Consider the following 22,138-nt stretch of genomic DNA (forward strand, 5'->3'; position numbering starts at 1 on the left):
AGAGTTTTCCATGGTGCATTAAAATTGAAAATAGTTAAAATAGTTCCTGTAAATAGAAGAATTTTGGCCTAGACTTCCATATGGGAGAGTGCATATTTAGATCTTAGAAGAAAGAGTAGAGGGAAAAGATTCAGCACCTGAGCAGCACGTCTCAGAACACTGAGCGTCAGGGTACGGTATTATGGGCTTTCTGGGGCACTTAGCTAAACATCTTTGAAAAGGAAGCCAGCTGGCTGTGCTCATCATATAGAAAAAAGGCTAGATAAGCTTGTGTGAAGGATGTCAGAGACAACAGCATTAACTTGGTTGAAGAAGGTTTATTCCAGTGTAGAATCAAACTTTAATGGCTACAAAGGGGCGCGCAGGCAGGTGAGTGATCAGGGGTGGTGGTATCGCATAGCTAACAGCTGTTTGGTGACCAAGCGTCATCAAAGCATGAAACAGCTATTAGGTGTGCTGTACCATCATCCCTGATCACCCAATTGCCTAGGCATCCTAAGACTTGTTTTGTAACCACTAAAGTTTGATTCTACACTGGAATTTAACCTGCTTCAAGCAGGTTGGTGATGTCGTCTTTGGCATTCTCTATACAGGATACATTAGATCTTAGCAAAAGAACTGCTGAATAGTATATATGGTCAATGTGGATATATTTGTATGCCGCATTCAATTAGGCTCATCAAATGCACTTTCTGTTTTATGCCAGTTTCAGAGTTGCATACCATTAGCATAAAAGTGGCATGCTAGCCAAATTGATTGCATCTTGTTGACCACCTCCACTGGTGCGTTGATACTTTACATGAGCTACTTCTATATCTATCGGAAAACCACTGCTTGAGTTTTCATTTCTATATCAGTAGCTAGCTGCATGTTCATTTAAAGCTAATTTACATTGAAAAAACAAAACAAAACAAAAACAAACAAACAGATACTTTCCTAAGGAGAGGGAAGGCTCTGGGTCCTATATAGCCTTCCCGTTCCTCTCACCCTCCCCTTGTTCCAGCACCATCACTGCCATTACAATCTGCTGCTTTGGTTGGCTTTGGAAGTCGCTGGGAGCCTGAGCGCTTCCAAAGATGGTGCGGCCTCGTACTGCACATGCGTAAGCACACAAGTACAGAGGCGCAGTACAGTGTCGCCCGTCTTTGGGAGCACTCAGGCTCCCGAAGACTTCTTAAGACTCTCGTCACGGCACAGAGCAGTATTTGGCCGATCAGTCAGATACTGTTAGTGGGGGAGCTGAAATGAGGGGACTAGGAGAAGAGCTGAAAGGCTCTAGAGGGCTTAGAGTTTTCCCTCTATAAGAGTAAGTATCTGTTTTGTTTATTTTTTTATTTTAGGTTTACATTCAATTTAACATGGACTGTAATAAATCATTTCTTTTTGTATACCTTTGGCAATGTTCTATTCAGTTTATATTGCCCTACACGGTTTGCTGCAAAGCAACTCTGTTTCATATACTGCAGTGCGCAGTTTATACTCCGTTCTCTGTGATGGGATGTGATGGACTTTTGGCTTAAGGTATGTTTTCCTTTCTTTATACCAAATGTAAGTTTCTTCTGAATTTTGTTCCCAGTTTCATTTTATTTGCGCTTTCTACCAGTAAAGCTAGAGGCGTAAAACAGTCTCAGTGTATCTGTCAAACTCTGCTTATACGCAGAGTACATGTATAGAGAAGCCAGAACAACGTCTCCGGATTCCTATGAGAAGCCTGTAGATATAAGATGGCAATCACCTGAACAAGGGATTTTCCTCTGAACTGGATGATAATCTTATGTCTCAAGGTGTAGTATCTGCCTGTTGGGTAACTGCTGTCATGAGGATCGCGCATAGTTTATAAAAAAAAGTTAAAAATAAATAAGTAAAAATAATAAAAAAACACTCTTGTTTGATATTTCTCCTGCTTGAGATAAGCAACTCTGTGGGTGTCTGCAGGTTGTTTGCTATATTTTTTCCTACTTCTCTATTGAAGAACAATTTTCAGCCGTTAGCACTCGTAGCACTTTGCTTTTAAGATTCTCTCTCAAACTTTTCAGAGGCTACACCTCTATTTTTTACTGACATACTTTGAATAAACTGAGCAGGGAGTGTAATTACAGATCACGCACCTTCCACCCCTCCACACCCCTGGAAAATATTGATTGGTCCACCATCAATATTCACACCCCTTTCCCTCTCCTCTGGGAAACCAACAGATGGGCCCATGTTTCATGGGTTTGGTTGTTATGATCCCTACTTATAACGAGTGTGGTCACAACAACATCTGCTCCGGAGGGTGGACACCTGCATTGGAGGGAGGTAGGGTAAGTAGTTTGTGACTCTATAACCCTGAACCCTCCTTAAGGTTGCAGGGACCAGCCCCCCTGTGGTTACACCTCTAAAACTGAGCAAGATATACAAAGCTACCTCCAGGTGTTTATATTCCCATCCAGTCCACAACTAATGTCTGTTTTCTAATCAGGAGTCAGGACTTAGCTTTGCTAGCTCTGTATGAGTAAGACATCAGGTAAAATGTGGCTAGATAGTGTACTGGTGAAGGACATTGCCTTTGACATAGGAGACCACAGCCCATATGCTACTCATTTTTTATCCTGAGTTTTCTTCTAGAAGAAATTTTTTAATTTTCTATTTAAACAAACTCTTCAGCACTTTGCAAATCAAAAAGTACCAAAAAGTAGGTGGAAAAGTACTATAAAATTATTTTGAATATTTTCTTGTTTATAAGAGGTTTAAAAAGGACACATATAAGGGGACACCTGACGACCCATACTTGGGGCACACCTGGGGATGCTACATTGGGCTCGTCTGGCCACCTATATAGGGTGGGGAGGGGGCTACCTCTGGCTAACTGATACTGGGGGACACCTTGGGCTAGCTAATACTGAGGGACATCTCTGGATACTGCAGTGTAAAAGTGTGTCCGAGTCTATGTGGGGGCAGGGGAAGCACAATTTATACACCCTCACCCTCGAAATTGCCCTGCTCTGCTGCACGACTGATTCGCTTCTTCAAAGTTTACCCTATCTACTATTTCCTGCTTTGAATGCTTATCAAAGGATACAATGTAAGATCCTTGTTCTCACTTTTACATGCTTTACAGTTTATGTCTATGTATTTCTGTATCTCCTCATTGTGTATTCAAGGACAAGTACTATTTATGGTATATTGTACAGTACTATGGAAGATGCTGCTACTATATAAATAAAATAACAATAATAGTCCCCACATATATATACACACACACACACACACACACACACACACACACACACACACACACACACACACACACACACACACACACCAACCATATTCTATGCTATGAATGCAAAAAGCTTGGTTACATCCTATATATAAAAGCATGAATTGTTGATTGTGAACAGCGTAATGCAGATTACATTAGCATTGTGGACATTACCTAATGCCTGTCCCCTAATTGTACAGCAAGCAGTATGTAGTTGGCGTAAGTACCAGTAACATTTCTGTGCACTCCCTGAGCAATTGGCTTACCCCAAAAATTAAGTCTAAAGCTACGTACAAAAATTACATGAAAGTTGGTTGAAAGAACATTGGCCGATGATCGTTCAGCAATGCTTAGCGATCATTGCCGACCAACTTGTATACACACATGAACGAACGCAGAAAGAAGAAGATAATTATGAAGGCGGAATTGACATCAAAGAAACAAATTAGTTAAACGACCAATGGCTGTACAAACATGTGCGACACTAAATGATCAACCAAATATTAGTTCATTGCAAGATCTAATCAAATAATAATCTGGACATAACGCATTCTGGGCGTTTTTTGGGAAGTGACGTATGTTAAACAGTCATTAGATAAGTGAAAGTTGCGTTTTGCATATGGCGAGTGATAGTTGAACACAGGCACGTTTGTGTTTGGATTCTTCGTAATTCCGTGCGTTACCTTCGTGGGTATAATGAGGAACATGTTGAGCAGAAAAAGAAAGCGAACGCACACGCAATGCAATTTAACCATGTTACGCGTGCGCTTTCTACAAATGACATTATCGGTCGCTTCAATATCAGTACACACCTTAGTATATGGCCAATCATTGATTGAAAGAATCCAACTGGTTCGACCATGAGCGACTTCTGACATCGGTCACTTAATGCCGTCGCTTGCTGTTGGTTGTCTGCATTTGTTTGATGATCATCAGTCGAATCCTTGTTAATCGGTTATTTTGGTAGCGATTCGACTGATTTTCATCTGATGTATGTACATAGCTTTAGAGTATGATAGACAAATGACTATAGTAGGGATTAGATTGTAAATGCCTCTAATGGATAGTAAGTGGTATGAGTACTAGGGAAGAGGTCAACACTAAAAATACAAAATTAATAAACAAATATGTCTTTAAATATTTTATGAGGACTTTTACACACAAGCCAATATTCACTCTTCATCAATGAGCAATCCAGTCAAAATGTCCAATAATCCAAACAAATAGTTAAATAGTTAATTTATCCAAAGTAAATTATGCCTCCAACTGATTGGAAACAAATGATGCATTTTATTGAGTCACTGCATGATCAGACATGGAGGTAAACTGTGGTTATTCATGCTCATGTCCAAATAGCCCATCAGTGGGGTGTAGTTACTGAGTAGTGGTGCTCAGCAGAGCTCGAATATTCGAGTAGCTCGAATATTCGAGCTCTTTTTCAGCTATTCGAGCTCGGTATTCGAGCTCCGAATAGCTGTAGCTATTCGAATGGGCTATTCGAGAACACTCGAATAGCCCATTCACTATTCGAGCTATTCGAGCAAACCGGCGCTATTCGAGCTCGGTACCGAGCTCGAATAGCGTCATAGCCCAGATTGATGTGCTTAGAGCCAATCAGAGGGCTCCCAGGCCCTCTGACGGCAGCCAATCACAGAGGGGGACCCTGGCCAGCCCCTACCCTATAAATAGCGGCCGCCATGTTCGGGTTTTCCATGCTTGCCTGAGACTTGTACAGAGAGAGATCTGCTCCTTTGTGCTTTGGCTTAGCAAGTGCTCTATTGTGTTCATTTACCTAGCGTTTTTGCTCACCTACACCTGCCATATACACCTGTATTGTTGTTATTTAGATAGACATTGTATTTTAGTTAGTAGCTTGTGTGTTACATTAGAGACAGGCAGCTGCTGCAAGCTTACAGGTTTAGGCCTCAGGGGGGCCTTGCCTCTGTGGGCAGCTGTCCTCTGTTTATTTCTCTCATCATCTATACCAGTATTTCTGCTGTCCTTTACTAATAGTATTGTAGTTATACTGTACTAGGAGTAGGACACTCACTGACTGTCACTGTTTATAGGCTACTAGCTAGCTCCTGCGTGTGTGCACTCACTCACTGTCTGTGTGTACACACACTCTATTTCCTTCTGATTACTGATTGATTATTGTTAGTTGTACTTACTTACTACTTACTCTTACTGTACCCGTAGGGACACTCACTGTCACTGTTCATATAGGCTACTAGCTCCTGCGTGTGCGCACTCACTGTCTGAGTGTACACACACAACACACACTCTATTTCCTTCTGATCGCTGATTGATTATTGTAATTAGTTAGTTCTACTTACTGTTACTACTTACTCTTACTGTACTAGGAGTCTAGGACACTCAGTCACTGTGTTCATAGGCTACTAGCTCCTGCGTGCGTGCACTCACTGTCTGAGTGTACACACACCCACACTCCATTTCCTTCTGATCGCTGATTGATTATTGTTATTAGTTAGTTCTACTTACTGTTACTACTTACTTACTCTTACTGTACTAGGAGTCTAGGACACTCAGTCACTGTGTCCATAGGCTACTAGCTCCTGCGTGCGTGCACTCACTGTCTGAGTGTACACACACCACCCACACTCCATTTCCTTCTGATCGCTGATTGATTATTGTTATTAGTTAGTTCTACTACTTACTGTTACTACTTACTGTACTAGGAGTCTAGGACACTCAGTCACTGTGTCCATAGGCTACTAGCTCCTGCGTGCGTGCACTCACTGTCTGAGTGTACACACACCACCCACACTCCATTTCCTTCTGATCGCTGATTGATTATTGTTATTAGTTAGTTCTACTACTTACTGTTACTACTTACTTACTCTTACTGTACTAGGAGTCTAGGACACCCAGTCACTGTGTCCATAGGCTACTAGCTCCTGCGTGCGTGCACTCACTGTCTGAGTGTACACACACCACCCACACTCCATTTCCTTCTGATCGCTGATTGATTATTGTTATTAGTTAGTTCTACTTACTGTTACTACTTACTCTTACTGTACTAGGAGTCTAGGACACTCAGTCACTGTGTCCATAGGCTACTAGCTCCTGCGTGCGTGCACTCACTGTCTGAGTGTACACACACCACCCACACTCCATTTCCTTCTGATCGCTGATTGATTATTGTTATTAGTTAGTTCTACTACTTACTGTTACTACTTACTGTACTAGGAGTCTAGGACACTCAGTCACTGTGTCCATAGGCTACTAGCTCCTGCGTGCGTGCACTCACTGTCTGAGTGTACACACACCACCCACACTCCATTTCCTTCTGATCGCTGATTGATTATTGTTATTAGTTAGTTCTACTACTTACTGTTACTACTTACTTACTCTTACTGTACTAGGAGTCTAGGACACCCAGTCACTGTGTCCATAGGCTACTAGCTCCTGCGTGCGTGCACTCACTGTCTGAGTGTACACACACCACCCACACTCCATTTCCTTCTGATCGCTGATTGATTATTGTTATTAGTTAGTTCTACTTACTGTTACTACTTACTTACTCTTACTGTACTAGGAGTCTAGGACACTCAGTCACTGTGTCCATAGGCTACTAGCTCCTGCGTGCGTGCACTCACTGTCTGAGTGTACACACACCACCCACACTCCATTTCCTTCTGATCGCTGATTGATTATTGTTATTAGTTAGTTCTACTACTTACTGTTACTACTTACTGTACTAGGAGTCTAGGACACTCAGTCACTGTGTCCATAGGCTACTAGCTCCTGCGTGCGTGCACTCACTGTCTGAGTGTACACACACCACCCACACTCCATTTCCTTCTGATCGCTGATTGATTATTGTTATTAGTTAGTTCTACTACTTACTGTTACTACTTACTTACTCTTACTGTACTAGGAGTCTAGGACACCCAGTCACTGTGTCCATAGGCTACTAGCTCCTGCGTGCGTGCACTCACTGTCTGAGTGTACACACACCACCCACACTCCATTTCCTTCTGATCGCTGATTGATTATTGTTATTAGTTAGTTCTACTTACTGTTACTACTTACTTACTCTTACTGTACTAGGAGTCTAGGACACTCAGTCACTGTGTCCATAGGCTACTAGCTCCTGCGTGCGTGCACTCACTGTCTGAGTGTACACACACACCACCCACACTCCATTTCCTTCTGATCGCTGATTGATTATTGTTATTAGTTAGTTCTACTTACTGTTACTACTTACTTACTCTTACCGTACTAGGAGTCTAGGACACTCAGTCACTGTGTCCATAGGCTACTAGCTCCTGCGTGCGTGCACTCACTGTCTGAGTGTACACACACTAAATTTACTTGTGATTACTACTACTGATTATTGTAACTGCTAGTTGTACTTCCTGACTGTTAATACTTACTTACTGTACTAGGGGACACTCACTCAGTCACCTCACCAACCAACCCACTCCATTAAAGTACCCCACTTTTCACCCGCCCTTTTACAAAACTTTTGTCTATACGCCCAAAACATTGAAGATGTCTGGAAGTGGCAGCCAGCGCGGTTTGGGCAAGGGGAAGGGCAGCAAGGGAATCAGGAAGAGAGGGAGCAGCATTGTGGCAAGCCGCGGCCGCGGGCGCGCCACCATGCACAGTTCCGCAGCAGCAGCAGCAGCGTCAGTGGCTAACATTCCTCCCATAGCCACTGGCCGTGGACGCCTTGGGCGCCGCCCAGGAGGAGCATCTGCAACTCACGCTGCAGAGACACAGCAGCAGCAGCGTGTAGCACCTGCTCCCATTTTCCTCCAGCCGGGTCGGAAACGTCCCATTGAGGAAAAGGATGCAGACACTGTGGTGCAACTCATGACGGAGGATGAGCAGCCCGCCATCAGCTCTGCATCCGAGGCCTCCACCCTCACCACCACCACCACCACCACCCCTGTTCGCAGCAGCCGCCCAGCAGGGTCTGGGGAGGAGGCCAGTTCACCGTCAGTCGCCGACCTCTCATTCAGCACTCTTTTGACCCCAGGCATGATGAGTCAATTGAATGCTGTTGTTGGCGATTTGGAGGAGGAGATGCTGATGGGCACTTTGGGGGAGGAGGGATTGGACAGCAAGACTGTGGCGACAGTCAAGCGTCCCATCCATGCATCAGCAGAGGAGTTTGGGGGGTCATCATCAGAGCAGGACATGTTTCAGGAGGGGCATGATGATGATGACCCGGTGACAGACAGAGACTGGGTGCCAACACATCCAGAGGATGTCGTCCTCAGCAGCTCTGAGGAGGAGGAGGAGGATGCGGTTGTGGGCCTTGCAAGGAGGCGCATCATTGCAAGCATTGGCAGCGTCCCACAGCCTGCTGGTGTCTCAGGCTCAGCAGCAGCAGCAGCAGCATCAGCCAGTACCACCACCAGCCGCACCCAAGACCCCCCCCCCCCCCCAACCACCACAGGGAAACAGGCAGCAGCGCTTCCATGCCGTAGGGGGATGTTTTTGTCACCAATCTGGCGGTTTTTCACCATGCCCACAGTGTACAGCAAGTACGCCACTTGCAACCACTGTCAGCGGAAGTTGAGCAGAGGTGCAGACCCCTTGAAGTTCAGCACCAGCTCGCTGATCAACCACCTTTCTGCGAAACACTTCCACCAGCATGAGGAGTTCCAGAGGCTGAAGGCATCTGGTGCTGGCAGTGGCACCAATCCCATCACTGCACAGCCTTCAGCAGCAGCAGCAGCAACAGCAGCCACCCGCCCTCCTGCTCCTCCAGCAGCACCAGCAGGAGTGCGGAAACGCCCTGCTCCTCCCCCCTCTGCAACTCCTGCCGCCGACACTGAGGCCTGTTCTGGCAGCCAGTCCTCAGTGGCCTCCTCTGCTCCGTCTGCTGATTCCCGTGCCAGCAAAAAGGCACGCCAGAGCCTTTTGAGCGAGTCCTTCCAGGGGGTGGTTAGGGCTCTGCCTCCCAGCAGCCGTCGCGTGCGGCAGCTGAACGGCTTGCTGGCACGGGCCATGTGCTCCCAACTCCTGCCGTACACGCTCGTGCAGGAGGGGAGCGACATGCGGGCGCTGCTTGCTTGTGCAGCCCCAGACTGGCAGCTCCCCAGCAGACACTTCTTCGCCCGCAAGGCCATTCCTGCACTGCACCGCTTTGTGATGGCCAATGTGGAGCGAGGGCTGGAGCACGCGGTTGGTGAAAGGGTCCACGTCACCATGGACTCCTGGAGCAGCCGCTTCGGGACAGGCCGCTACCTGTCCTTCACTGTCCACTGGGTCAGCTTGGTGGAAGGGGGTGAGGATGGGAGAGCAGCAGCGGGCACAGCAGCAGCAGCAACACAGTGGGTGGTGCCACCCCGCAGGGTCAGGGGAACTGCAGCGGGTTCCTCCGATCCTCTGCCATCCTCCGCCACACCTGGCCAAACCCCCCGCCTCAGCAGCAGTGTGAAGGCCCGCCACTGCCAAGCGCTGCTGCACTTGGTCAGCCTTGGCAAGACCAAGCTGACGGCAGCCCACGTGTTGGCCAAACTCCAGGAGCAGGAGCGGATTTGGCTGACCCCCAGAGGCCTCAGAGTCGGAGAGGTGGTGTCCGACAATGGGGCCAATCTGGTTGCTGCCATAGACAGGGGAAACCTGACCCACATCCCCTGTCTTGCCCACGTGCTGAACCTGGTGGTGCAGAAGTTCCTGCGCACCTACCAGGGGATGGACGAGCTGCTGGAAACGGCAAGGAACGTTGTGCGTCACTTCCGGCGCTCGGCTGCAGCCTGTGCGAGCCTGGAAGACGTGCAAAAGGAGCTGGATCTGCCACGCCATCGGCTGATCATTGACGTTCCGACTCGCTGGAACTCCACCCTGGCGATGTTGGAGCGTCTGGTTGAACAGAAGCACGCTGTCAACCACTACCTTGCCCTGGCCACTGTTTCCGCAGCTCAGAGAAGGGACAAGACCAGCAACATCCCGTCCATCGTCCCCGATGATGACTGGAGGCACATGCAGCAGGTGTGCTTAGTGCTGGCTCCCTTCCTGCAGGCCACAAACATGGTGAGCAGGGACCATGCTATGGTCTGCGAGTGGGTGCCCCTGGTTTCTCTGCTGAACAGGGCACTCGATGCTTTGCTGGCACAGGGAGCGGCAGCCTTGGACCAGCAGGAGCGGCAAGCAGCTGCACAGTCCACCTCTGAGGGGGAGGAGGAGGAGGACTTGGTGGAGGTCCCTGACCTGGCTGCTGATGAGGGGGATCAGCGCAGTGCAGCTGAGTTGGTGCGGGGGTGGAGAGAGGATGAGGCAGCAGAGGAGGAGGATGAGGAGGACAGCACTGACGTCGATGTGCCAGCAGACGTGGCCCGCCTCTTCCCAATGGCAGCGCACATGCTGACGTGCCTGCGCAGGGACCCCAGGGTGATCCAGATGAAGCAGAGGGAGGACATCTGGATCAGCATGATGTTGGACCCACGCCTCAAGGGGAAGTTGAGCCAGTTCCTGCCGCCTGCAGGAGGAGACCCAGCGCAACAAATAAGGAGCTTGCAGCAGGCCCTTGTTGAGCGCTTGGAGGAAGCCTTCCCCCAGCCTTCCACCCCCACTGTCCAGCAGCCAGCACAGAGGCAGCAGCAGGTGCCTGCATCCAGCAGCAGCAAGCGCCCCACAGACCTGCTGTCTCTCAGCCACGAGCTCTACAGGACTGTAGAGGCTCCGGCAGCAGTGACTAGAGAGGAGATGCATGCAGCAGCATCCTCCTCCGGTCACAGCCAGCGCCTGACCCGCATGGTGGCTGACTACATGGGGTCCTACAGCGGGCTTGACAGCGATGCCCCTGTTGATCCCATGGAGTATTGGGTCAAGCGCATGGAGATCTGGAGCGAGCTGGCGCAGTACGCCCTGGAAGTGCTGTCCTGCCCCCCTTCCAGCGTGCTGTCCGAGCGCTGCTTCAGTGCAGCTGGTGGCGTGGTCACCGAGAAACGCTCACGTCTGTCTCACAAGTCTGTGGACAGACTGACGTTTCTCAAGATGAACCAGGCGTGGGTGGAAGGCGAGTTCCTGGCCCCTGTTGTCGGCGAGAGGGGGACATGAACTGGCTGCCGGAACTTAGTACCATCGTTAATGTGCCTTACCACCCTTTACCACCTCCTGGCTCCTGCTCACTAAGCCAGCCTGGTTCACTTTGACTATTACGTCGCCTGCAGCCACACATTTCACACCTACAGTGGGCTGCTGCTGTGTACTGCCCTTCTGCTGTCTGTCTGTGTTTCCCACTGCCAGGGTACACAGAATTACCGTCTGCTGCCACTCTGCCACCAGCTATTACGTCACAACAATAGCTGCTCACACTGCTCCTCCATTCCTCCTGCTGCTGCTGTCTGTCTGTGTTTCCCACTGCCAGGGTACACAGAATTACCTTCTGCTGCCACTCTGCCACCAGCTATTACGTCAAAACAATAGCTATATTGGTTGTAAAACCAAAACCAAAAAAAACCAATAAAAAAAAAAAAAGGTTTAATTTTTCTGAGGTGCCCGGGTTGAAAACTGTGTTGTCCCAGTTGTGTATTGGACACAATGTGGGCTGCACGACCGCTGTCTGGGACCTCCTGTTGTGTTTATTTACAGCCCTGGTATCACCGCTAGGTACCAGGGCTATTATGTCACGCTGCCTACCTGCTGCCACACTCACACTGCTCCTCCATTCCTCCTGCTGCTGCTGTCTGTCTGTGTTTCCCACTGCCAGGGTACACAGAATTACCGTCTGCTGCCACTCTGCCACCAGCTATTACGTCACAACAATAGCTGCTCACACTGCTCCTCCATTCCTCCTGCTGCTGCTGTCTGTCTGTGTTTCCCACTGCCAGGGTACACAGAATTACCTTCTGCTGCCACTCTGCCACCAGCTATTACGTCAAAACAATAGCTATATTGGTTGTAAAACCAAAACCAAAAAAAACCAATAAAAAAAAAAAAAGGTTTAATTTTTCTGAGGTGCCCGGGTTGAAAACTGTGTTGTCCCAGTTGTGTATTGGACACAATGTGGGCTGCACGACCGCTGTCTGGGACCTCCTGTTGTGTTTATTTACAGCCCTGGTATCACCGCTAGGTACCAGGGCTATTATGTCACGCTGCCTACCTGCTGCCACACTCACACTGCTCCTCCATTCCTCCTGCTGCTGCTGTCTGTCTGTGTTTCCCACTGCCAGGGTACACAGAATTACCGTCTGCTGCCACTCTGCCACCAGCTATTACGTCACAACAATAGCTGCTCACACTGCTCCTCCATTCCTCCTGCTGCTGCTGTCTGTCTGTGTTTCCCACTGCCAGGGTACACAGAATTACCTTCTGCTGCCACTCTGCCACCAGCTATTACGTCAAAACAATAGCTATATTGGTTGTAAAACCAAAACCAAAAAAAACCAATAAAAAAAAAAAAAGGTTTAATTTTTCTGAGGTGCCCGGGTTGAAAACTGTGTTGTCCCAGTTGTGTATTGGACACAATGTGGGCTGCACGACCGCTGTCTGGGACCTCCTGTTGTGTTTATTTACAGCCCTGGTATCACCGCTAGGTACCAGGGCTATTATGTCACGCTGCCTACCTGCTGCCACACTCACACTGCTCCTCCATTCCTCCTGCTGCTGCTGTCTGTCTGTGTTTCCCACTGCCAGGGTACACAGAATTACCGTCTGCTGCCACTCTGCCACCAGCTATTACGTCACAACAATAGCTGCTCACACTGCTCCTCCATTCCTCCTGCTGCTGCTGTCTGTCTGTGTTTCCCACTGCCAGGGTACACAGAATTACCTTCTGCTGCCACTCTGCCACCAGCTATTACGTCAAAACAATAGCTATATTGGTTGTAAAACCAAAACCAAAAAAAACCAATAAAAAAAAAAAAAGGTTTAATTTTTCTGAGGTGCCCGGGTTGAAAACTGTGTTGTCCCAGTTGTGTATTGGACACAATGTGGGCTGCACGACCGCTGTCTGGGACCTCCTGTTGTGTTTATTTACAGCCCTGGTATCACCGCTAGGTACCAGGGCTATTATGTCACGCTGCCTACCTGCTGCCACACTCACACTGCTCCTCCATTCCTCCTGCTGCTGCTGTCTGTCTGTGTTTCCCACTGCCAGGGTACACAGAATTACCGTCTGCTGCCACTCTGCCACCAGCTATTACGTCACAACAATAGCTGCTCACACTGCTCCTCCATTCCTCCTGCTGCTGCTGTCTGTCTGTGTTTCCCACTGCCAGGGTACACAGAATTACCTTCTGCTGCCACTCTGCCACCAGCTATTACGTCAAAACAATAGCTATATTGGTTGTAAAACCAAAACCAAAAAAAACCAATAAAAAAAAAAAAAGGTTTAATTTTTCTGAGGTGCCCGGGTTGAAAACTGTGTTGTCCCAGTTGTGTATTGGACACAATGTGGGCTGCACGACCGCTGTCTGGGACCTCCTGTTGTGTTTATTTACAGCCCTGGTATCACCGCTAGGTACCAGGGCTATTATGTCACGCTGCCTACCTGCTGCCACACTCACACTGCTCCTCCATTCCTCCTGCTGCTGCTGTCTGTCTGTGTTTCCCACTGCCAGGGTACACAGAATTACCGTCTGCTGCCACTCTGCCACCAGCTATTACGTCACAACAATAGCTGCTCACACTGCTCCTCCATTCCTCCTGCTGCTGCTGTCTGTCTGTGTTTCCCACTGCCAGGGTACACAGAATTACCTTCTGCTGCCACTCTGCCACCAGCTATTACGTCAAAACAATAGCTATATTGGTTGTAAAACCAAAACCAAAAAAAACCAATAAAAAAAAAAAAAGGTTTAATTTTTCTGAGGTGCCCGGGTTGAAAACTGTGTTGTCCCAGTTGTGTATTGGACACAATGTGGGCTGCACGACCGCTGTCTGGGACCTCCTGTTGTGTTTATTTACAGCCCTGGTATCACCGCTAGGTACCAGGGCTATTATGTCACGGCGAGCTGCCTGCCTCATTGACTGCCTGCTGCCACACACTCATCCTCCTCCTCCTGCTGCTGAATTTACCTCCTGCTGTCTTTGTGTTTCCACTGCCAGGGAGCACATACAATGGCGCTTCCAACATGCGTGCGCCCACCAGCTATTTGTTACGCTCAAAAATAGCTGCATTTCTTTAAAAAAAAATTTGAAAAGAGAAATACGTGAAGAAGAAGAAGAAGACGATATTGAAAAAGAAGGAGAAGGAGAAGATGAAGAAGAAGATGAAGAAGAAGATGAAGAAGAAGAAGATGAAGATGAAGAAGATGAAGATGAAGAAGAAGAAGAAGATGAAGAAGAAGAAGATGAAGAAGAAGATGAAGAAGATGAAGATGAAGAAGAAGAAGAAGATGATGAAGAAGATGAAGAAGAAGAAGAAGAAGATGAAGAAGAAGAAGATGAAGAAGAAGAAGATGAAGAAGAAGAAGATGAAGAAGAAGATGAAGAAGATGAAGAAGAAGATGAAGAAGATGAAGATGAAGAAGAAGAAGAAGATGATGAAGAAGATGAAGAAGAAGAAGAAGAAGATGAAGAAGATGAAGAAGAAGAAGAAGAAGATGAAGAAGAAGAAGAAGAAGATGAAGAAGATGAAGAAGATGAAGAAGATGAAGAAGAAGATGAAGATGAAGAAGATGAAGATGAAGAAGATGAAGATGAAGAAGATGAAGAAGATGAAGAAGAAGAAGAAGATGAAGAAGAAGAAGAAGAAGATGAAGAAGAAGATGAAGAAGATGAAGATGAAGAAGAAGAAGAAGATGATGAAGAAGAAGAAGAAGAAGAAGAAGAAGATCTAGAAGAAGATTAAGAAAGATAAAGAAGAAGAAGAACAAGTATATACAGTAACACTACACTACTGAACCAAATTAAGGACACAACTTCTCTTTCCACATTTTTTTTTAAAGGAACATCCCCACATAATCACTTGCTGTTGTTACTTGGAAAAAAAGATGTTTCTTGCATCATTCACCCTCAAAACAAGTGTTGGAAGCTATTTTGGGCCAATTCGAATAGTCAGCTCGAATAGTGAGCTCGAATACCGACTCGAATAGTGAGCTCGAAGTCCGAGGTCGAATCGAATAGTAAAAAATATTCGACTCGAATATTCGACTGACCTCGAATAATTTACTATTCGAATTCGACCAAATTCGAATTTTTAAAAGGGGTATTTGAGCATCACTGTTACTGAGTATCAGTAAAAATTCTATGCACACAGAGTGCACGACAATTTTTTGACATTTACGTACTGCATTTTGAGCAATTAGCATAACCCAAGTTACCTACATAACACATACAGTACAACACGGGGTACCTTTTGGACCTACCAGTAAAATTGCTGTGTGCTCTTTATGCACACCAGTTTTATCAACACTAGTTAATACACCCCAATGTGACATGACAGGAGCAGGCAATTCGCGTACATTTAAAGCGGGCACCCAGTGAGGGAATCCGATAGTAGAAATTCGGTAATGTAATGATCTTCACATGCAGATTCTTATCACGACATTGCAAGAGCAAGAAATCACATTGTAACGATTGTGGAACTTTCTCCGTGATCAGCGCACAACGCTTGCGCTGATACGGCGGAAATCCTGCACAAGCGTATAATTGCAGGAACCCAGCAAAAGATGCTACGCACCCGTAGAGGGAAATTCCTGTCGGCAGATGGCGCTGAGGAGTGCAGAAGAACCAATCCTCTGTACCTCCACAAATGCCAGACAGGAATTGTATGAAGCGCAGAACGCAATCGCAAGAGAAGCGATTGCGAATGAGAACGAGCAAAGGGACAGGTTGTATGTGTGTGCGCCAATCTAGTCGCCACCCCGCGACAGCGCACACACAACAGCAGATACGAAACAGAAACGCAACCGCAAGAAAGGTGATTGCCAAAAGTGACACAAAACAGAATACGAGGATAGCAAAGGCACAGCAAATCATACAATGAGGAGATACGGAAAATAACAAACGCTAACTGAACGCGAACACCGCACTCATTCACAACAGTGCACGCGTTCATGCGCGGTCTCCACGTGATAAGCACAATAGAGACAAGCACGCCTAACTAACCATCGACAGACAAACATGAAACAGAGGACGCGAGCGCTTGCTTAACGGTTACCTCACCGAGCCTCCAGCAAGCGTTCGTAGCAGACAAGACAGTTACACGAAAACAGGGACAAGTGAGAGATAGGATCCACAGCACTAGCGAAAGTGGCTAGCGCGATCCAGGAAGACAGAACAGAAGGATCCACAGTACTAGCGCAGGATGCTAGTGCGATCCAGGTGCAGAGTAGCAGAACAGAAGGATCCACAGCACTAGCGCAGGATGCTAGTGCGATCCAGGGAGACAGAACAGAAGGATCCACAGCACTACCGCAGGATGCTAGTGCGATCCAGGTACAGAGTAGCAGAACAGAAGGATCCACAGCACTAGCGCAGGATGCTAGTGCGATCCAGGGAGGCAGAACAGAAGGATTCACAGCACTAGCGAAAAGAGGCTAGCGCGATCCAAGGAGACAGATCAGAAGAGATAGCTGGTAGCAACCGCTGCACCAGCTATACTCCAAGAACAGAGATCAGAACGATTTCCTGTCGACCACCGCTGGGACAGGACAATCGCAACAGAACAAACAAAACAGATAAGCAATCCTAACTGCACTAAGGAAACCTGCCTAGTGCAGTTTCCAGGAATTACTCTAAGCTGATCTTCAAACAGAGAGTAAGGCTGACACTCCTCCAGGAGTGTTTCACAGGAAGGAATCCTTATGACCAGCCAAGCATTGTGGGAAACACATAGTACTTATAGTACACGCCTCCAATGAATGTGGCCAGGCAATTTGCATGACAACGTATGCAAATTCCTCAGCAAGCACAAGCTGCAAAACTGACAGAAGCTTTCCTTTCCAGAGTCCTGCAGCATGCAAACCTAAACAATGGTCAAAAAGCTGCCTGCCTGCACAGGCAGCTGAGCAAATCATTACACACATATATGAAAATACTGAGGTCTGCACAGGTTGAATTTGTTTTATTTATAAAGGTGCAGCAATTCAAATATACATCCACCATACACATACAATCATACAATCAAACAATACGTAGTGCAGCACAATACCAGAACCCCTAACTATCTATCTATCTATACAGAATATATACAGCAACACACAAAATATCAGAATATATACAGCAATGAATAATCTGAATCAGCATACACAAAGGGAAGTCATACAAACAAGAGTCAAATCAGGAAATCAGGATCAGGCAATAACATCAGGCAGAGAAAGGTCAGGCTAGCAAGGATCGATACCGGGAATTCAGAGTAATAAGGCAAGGCAGGAAACAGGGAACACAGGATCAATGGCCAGAGTCACAATACTGCACGAGCAAACAGAATGACCTAGCAATGTGCTGCTAGGAAGTCTGGTCTTAAATAGTAGCACATTGATCAGGTGATCTCTCAGAAAGTTCTCATAGTTCCATCTGCTGGTGATCCAGGGAACTGCACAGTTCTCAGCAACAAGGGAGACATCTGCTGGTTGACAGTGGAAGTTCACAGCAAAGTTCACTATTGATGTCACCAGTAGGACAACAGAGGCACAGATCCTGACAGGTAATTTTATGATTATTCTACCATCCCTCACTACAGAAAGGGCAGAGCCTGTACTTGTGTTAGGGATGCTCATTCGGATTCTGTGGAATTTAAACTCCGATTGGAACTCGGAAATTGGAGTTCTGTGGAAATATAGCAACGCAGTAATTTCAGCCCAATCACAGAACTCGGAAGCATTGGACCAATCAGAGAATGCAGAATTTTTCTGCAAAAATCGGATCAGCGTGGGAATTTTATACCAATCACAAGACTGATTTTCCGTTTTCTAATTTCCAATTTCAGTTTTTCTGTTGTTGTTTTTTTTTTCATTTTCTGCATTCTCTGATTCAAAAAATGCCTAACAAAATACTCCTCAAAAAATCCGAAAACCGGAAAATCTGAAAAATGGAAAATCGGATCAATGGAAATTGTCATTGGCAGAAATCTCAATTTCTGCAGAATCGGAAATGGGCATTTTCGGCCATCCCTAACTAGTGACATTGGGCACCCCAGTTGCAAAGAGAGCAAAAGGGGGAGGGCAGATTTGCAAACAGGCAGGTACATTACTGACCTACGTCACTGTGAGTGGAGAGCTGCGGTACTGTAGAGAGCTAGCAGCTGCAGGAGAGGAGAGCCAATCAGAAATGGCTGCAACTGGAGGAGAGGAGAGCTTATCGGAGGTGACTTCCTCTAGAGAAGAGAGCCTTACTATCAGCACTCTCTTGTTCCCAAATTACTCCCCTGGTGCCCAGTTCTAGACTCTTTGCCGCCTGAGGCAAACTTGTGAGGATGGCGACCCCCTAATTGGTAGTATAATTGCCCCCAGTATAGGTAGTCTGGAAGGGGGCAGTGGGCACAGTGGTTGGAGCCCCCCTCCCTCACCTGGGTCCCCCCATCTGCTCTCCCCTCCAGCTATGAGTGCAGTATTTGTCAGGCAGCAGGCAGGGAAGTAATTACTCACCTTTTCCTTCCACTTTCCAATGCTGTGTACCACTGCTCGTCACTTCCTGCAATGCCGCCCACTGTACTTATGCAAGTACAGTGGGCGGCATTGCAGGAAGTGATGAGCGGTGGTACGCAGTGCTGGAATGTGAAAGGAAGAGGTGAGCAATTATTTCCCCGCCCGCTGCCTGACACATGCTGCACTCATAGCTGGAGGGGGAAAGCGGACGGGGGGACCCAGGTGAGGGAGGGGGAGTTCTGACCCCCCCCTTCCCCACCGCTGTACTGGCTGCCCCCCTTCCTGGCTGCTACCGCCTCCAGCTTGGCGCCGCCCCCCATTTCCGCCATTTGAGGAACCTGCCTCACCCGGCCTAATGGGTGGCCCGGTGCTGCTTGGTGCCACCAAAGCTGCTGAATATATTGCCTTTAACTGATCCGAGAATTCTGGCCCATAGAACAGCCATTCTACAAGGGTTTACTTTGAATTGGCATTCATCTTAGTTTACAATACATACAAATCAGGAAATTAATCACAATGCCAATTGCCTGAAAGGTTAGATGGGGTTTTGCTCATGTGTAGAAGGCCTACTATTCCCGGTTATCAGCATTCAGTAAATATTTCAACCTTCCAAATGCAGAAAGCCGCAAGTCATAACTACAGTTGTTAGACTTGCTTTTTCCAAATCAGTCATTTCTTTTGAAAGAGTACATCCAAACTCATTGACTTGCTGTAATGAAATCATCTGGACGTTACTCAGAATCTGTTTCAACGCCTAGTTACAATTTCTCAGCATATTATTTTGTTTACTTGAAGCAGATCTCAGAACATTAACCTTATTAAGTGTGCTTCACTCCTGGGAGAAAAAGAGAACATCAATTCACAGCACCCTGCTGCTCCTTCCATTCACTATTCAAAGAGACTTTATAGTGATGCTGCGGGCTGTGTTGCATAAAGAGTTTCCTTCGATGAATAATCCAGCAAAACACATTTTAAGCTTGGACCATAGACACAAATTCAATAAAGTGTACATAACCAACAGTTCACCTAGAATAGCTTTGCTGCTAAGATTTTTTTATAAAGTGGTGCTGGAGTCACTCTGAGGATTTTTAGTTGCTGGGTCAGAAGAACGAGAAGCAATCTTTTTTAATATAAAAAAAGGCTAAAAATGAAGCGTGGGATTGGTTACTAAGAATAACATCTGTTATTTATATTTGTTATATAATATTGCCCTTCTACTTATATTCAGTTTTTTAACGCCCTTAGCTGCATATGTTAAATAACAATAACATAAACTAACAACTTTGGTGCAACATTAAATAACAATAACCATAACGAAAACGGTAAGTAACAATTTAATTTTGGTATTACTTTATTGGTACATTTACAGGTAGTCTACAATCTGACTTTAACCTAATCTCTCTACTCTCACACAGAACCCTCCCCTGATGGGGCCTAACCCTAAGACCTTCCTTTGTGATGTCTAAAGCTAAAGACCACCCCCCCCCGGAGGTGCCTAACCATAAGACCCCCTGGTGGTGCCTAACCCTAAAGGCTCATACACACGGGGCACAACTGTCGCCACCAACACAGGCACGCGCATGTTGCGGCGACAGGGACTGTCGCCAGGCGATTGACTTGGCCAATCGCCGGCAACAGCTGTCGCAGCAACCATCGCTAGTCCACCACGTGTACTGCGTGTGTATGTGCAGACTAGCGACAACTACCCACAGCTAGAAGGGAGCTTCCGGTGGGGAGCCGAACCTTCGGTGACAGCTTCCGCTGTGTCTCTGCCTGTCGTGTAGACAGCTGTCGCTCAGGCGGAGCTGTCGCCAAGCTGTTGCGCACACGTCTTCTGTGTGCTAGCAACAGCTACAACGGTCCCCCGTGTGTACCCAGCTTTAGACCCCCCTGGTGGTGCCTAACCCTAAGATCTCCCTTGTGGTGCCTAACCTTAAGACCTCCTCTGATGGTGCCTAACCTTAAGACTCCCCGATCCCCGGTAATAATAATACAGTAATTATTAATTTAATTGCAACTGCCCGCTGAATAGCATAACTTGAATGTTAAAACGATAAATCACAATTTAATAGCAGCCAGCCACTAAATAGCATAACTGCTATCAATATTACGATATATAACAATTGTGCCCATTTTTGGTCCCGCATTTATTAACTGCTGCTCCCTTAGCTATTTAATTTGTCAGCTATAGTTATTGTGATTTAGTTTAACATAGTGCTGACATCTTCCACAAAGTATATACAGTAGTCTTGTCGGAGGACTCTTGTAGACATAGTTGAGACCATCTCATCTAAATTATAAATAGCCTATGTACACAGCATAACAACAGCTCACAATCTAATTCCTACCCTAATCATAGTCATATGTACACCATAGTCTAGGGCCAATTTAAATGGAGAAGCTAATTAACTTACTTGTGTGTTTTGGAGATGCGAGGGGAAAACCGGGGGCAAGCCACGCAGGCATGGGAAAAGCCACGCAGGCATGGGGAAAGCCACGCAGGCATGGGGAAAGCCACGCAGGCATGGGGAAAGCCACGCAGGCATGGGGAAAGCCACGCAGGCATGGGGAAAGCCACACAGGCATAGGGAAAGCCACGCAGGCATGGGGAAAGCCACGCAGGCATGGGGAAAGCCACACAGGCATGGGGAAAGCAACGCAGGCATGGGGAAAGTCACGCAGGCATGGGGAAACCTACGCAGGCATGGGGAAAGCCACGCAGGCATGGGGAAATCCACGCAGGCATGGGGAAAGCCACGCAGGCATGGGAAAAGCCACGCAGGCATGGGAAAAGCCACGCAGGCATGGGGAAAGCCACGCAGGCATGGGGAAGGCCACGCAGGCATGAAAGCCACACAGGCATGGGGAAAGCCACGCAGGCATGGGGAAAGCCACGCAGGCATGGGGAAAGCCACGCAGGCATAGGGAAACCTACGCAGGCATGGGGAAAGCCACGCAGGCATGGGGAAAGCCACGCAGGCATGGGGAAAGCCACGCAGGCATGGGGAAAGCATAAAAATTCTGTGGAGATAGTGCCCTAGCTGGAATTTGAACCAGGGACCAAGCCTGAGCAAGCAAGAGTGCTATCCACTATTCCACCATGCCACACAAACTGTAGTTTGCCAGAAATTATAGTATTGTACTTAAAGAGGAACTGTAGTGAAAATAATGTAATGAATAAAATGGCTTATTTTTTTTTTTTACAATATTCATTTATAAATGTTTTAGTCAGTGTTTGCCCATTTTAAATTGTTCCTCTCCCTGATTTACATTCTGAAATGTATCATCCTTAGTCCTGTCCAAAATGTGAGTTCAATGCACAAAGGGGGATACTACTTGCTTGGCAGTTAGAAACAGCCATAATTCTCCCCAATTCAACAAG

At 47.0% G+C, this 22,138-nt stretch overlaps 1 protein-coding gene across 1 annotated transcript in view; it reads right to left on the minus strand.

Annotated features, from left to right (window-relative positions):
- Nucleotides 1–961: 961 nt before the first annotated feature.
- LOC137545260 (enteropeptidase-like) overlaps nucleotides 962–22,138 on the minus strand; it is a 191,459-nt gene continuing 170,282 nt past the window's right edge. The window contains exon 12 of the mRNA XM_068266378.1: nucleotides 962–1,092. Coding sequence (XP_068122479.1) covers nucleotides 962–1,092 — 131 coding nt within the window. The remainder of the gene's footprint in view (nucleotides 1,093–22,138) is intronic.

Source organism: Hyperolius riggenbachi, chromosome 2 (assembly GCF_040937935.1).
Source record: "Hyperolius riggenbachi isolate aHypRig1 chromosome 2, aHypRig1.pri, whole genome shotgun sequence".
Lineage (NCBI taxonomy): Eukaryota > Metazoa > Chordata > Amphibia > Anura > Hyperoliidae > Hyperolius > Hyperolius riggenbachi.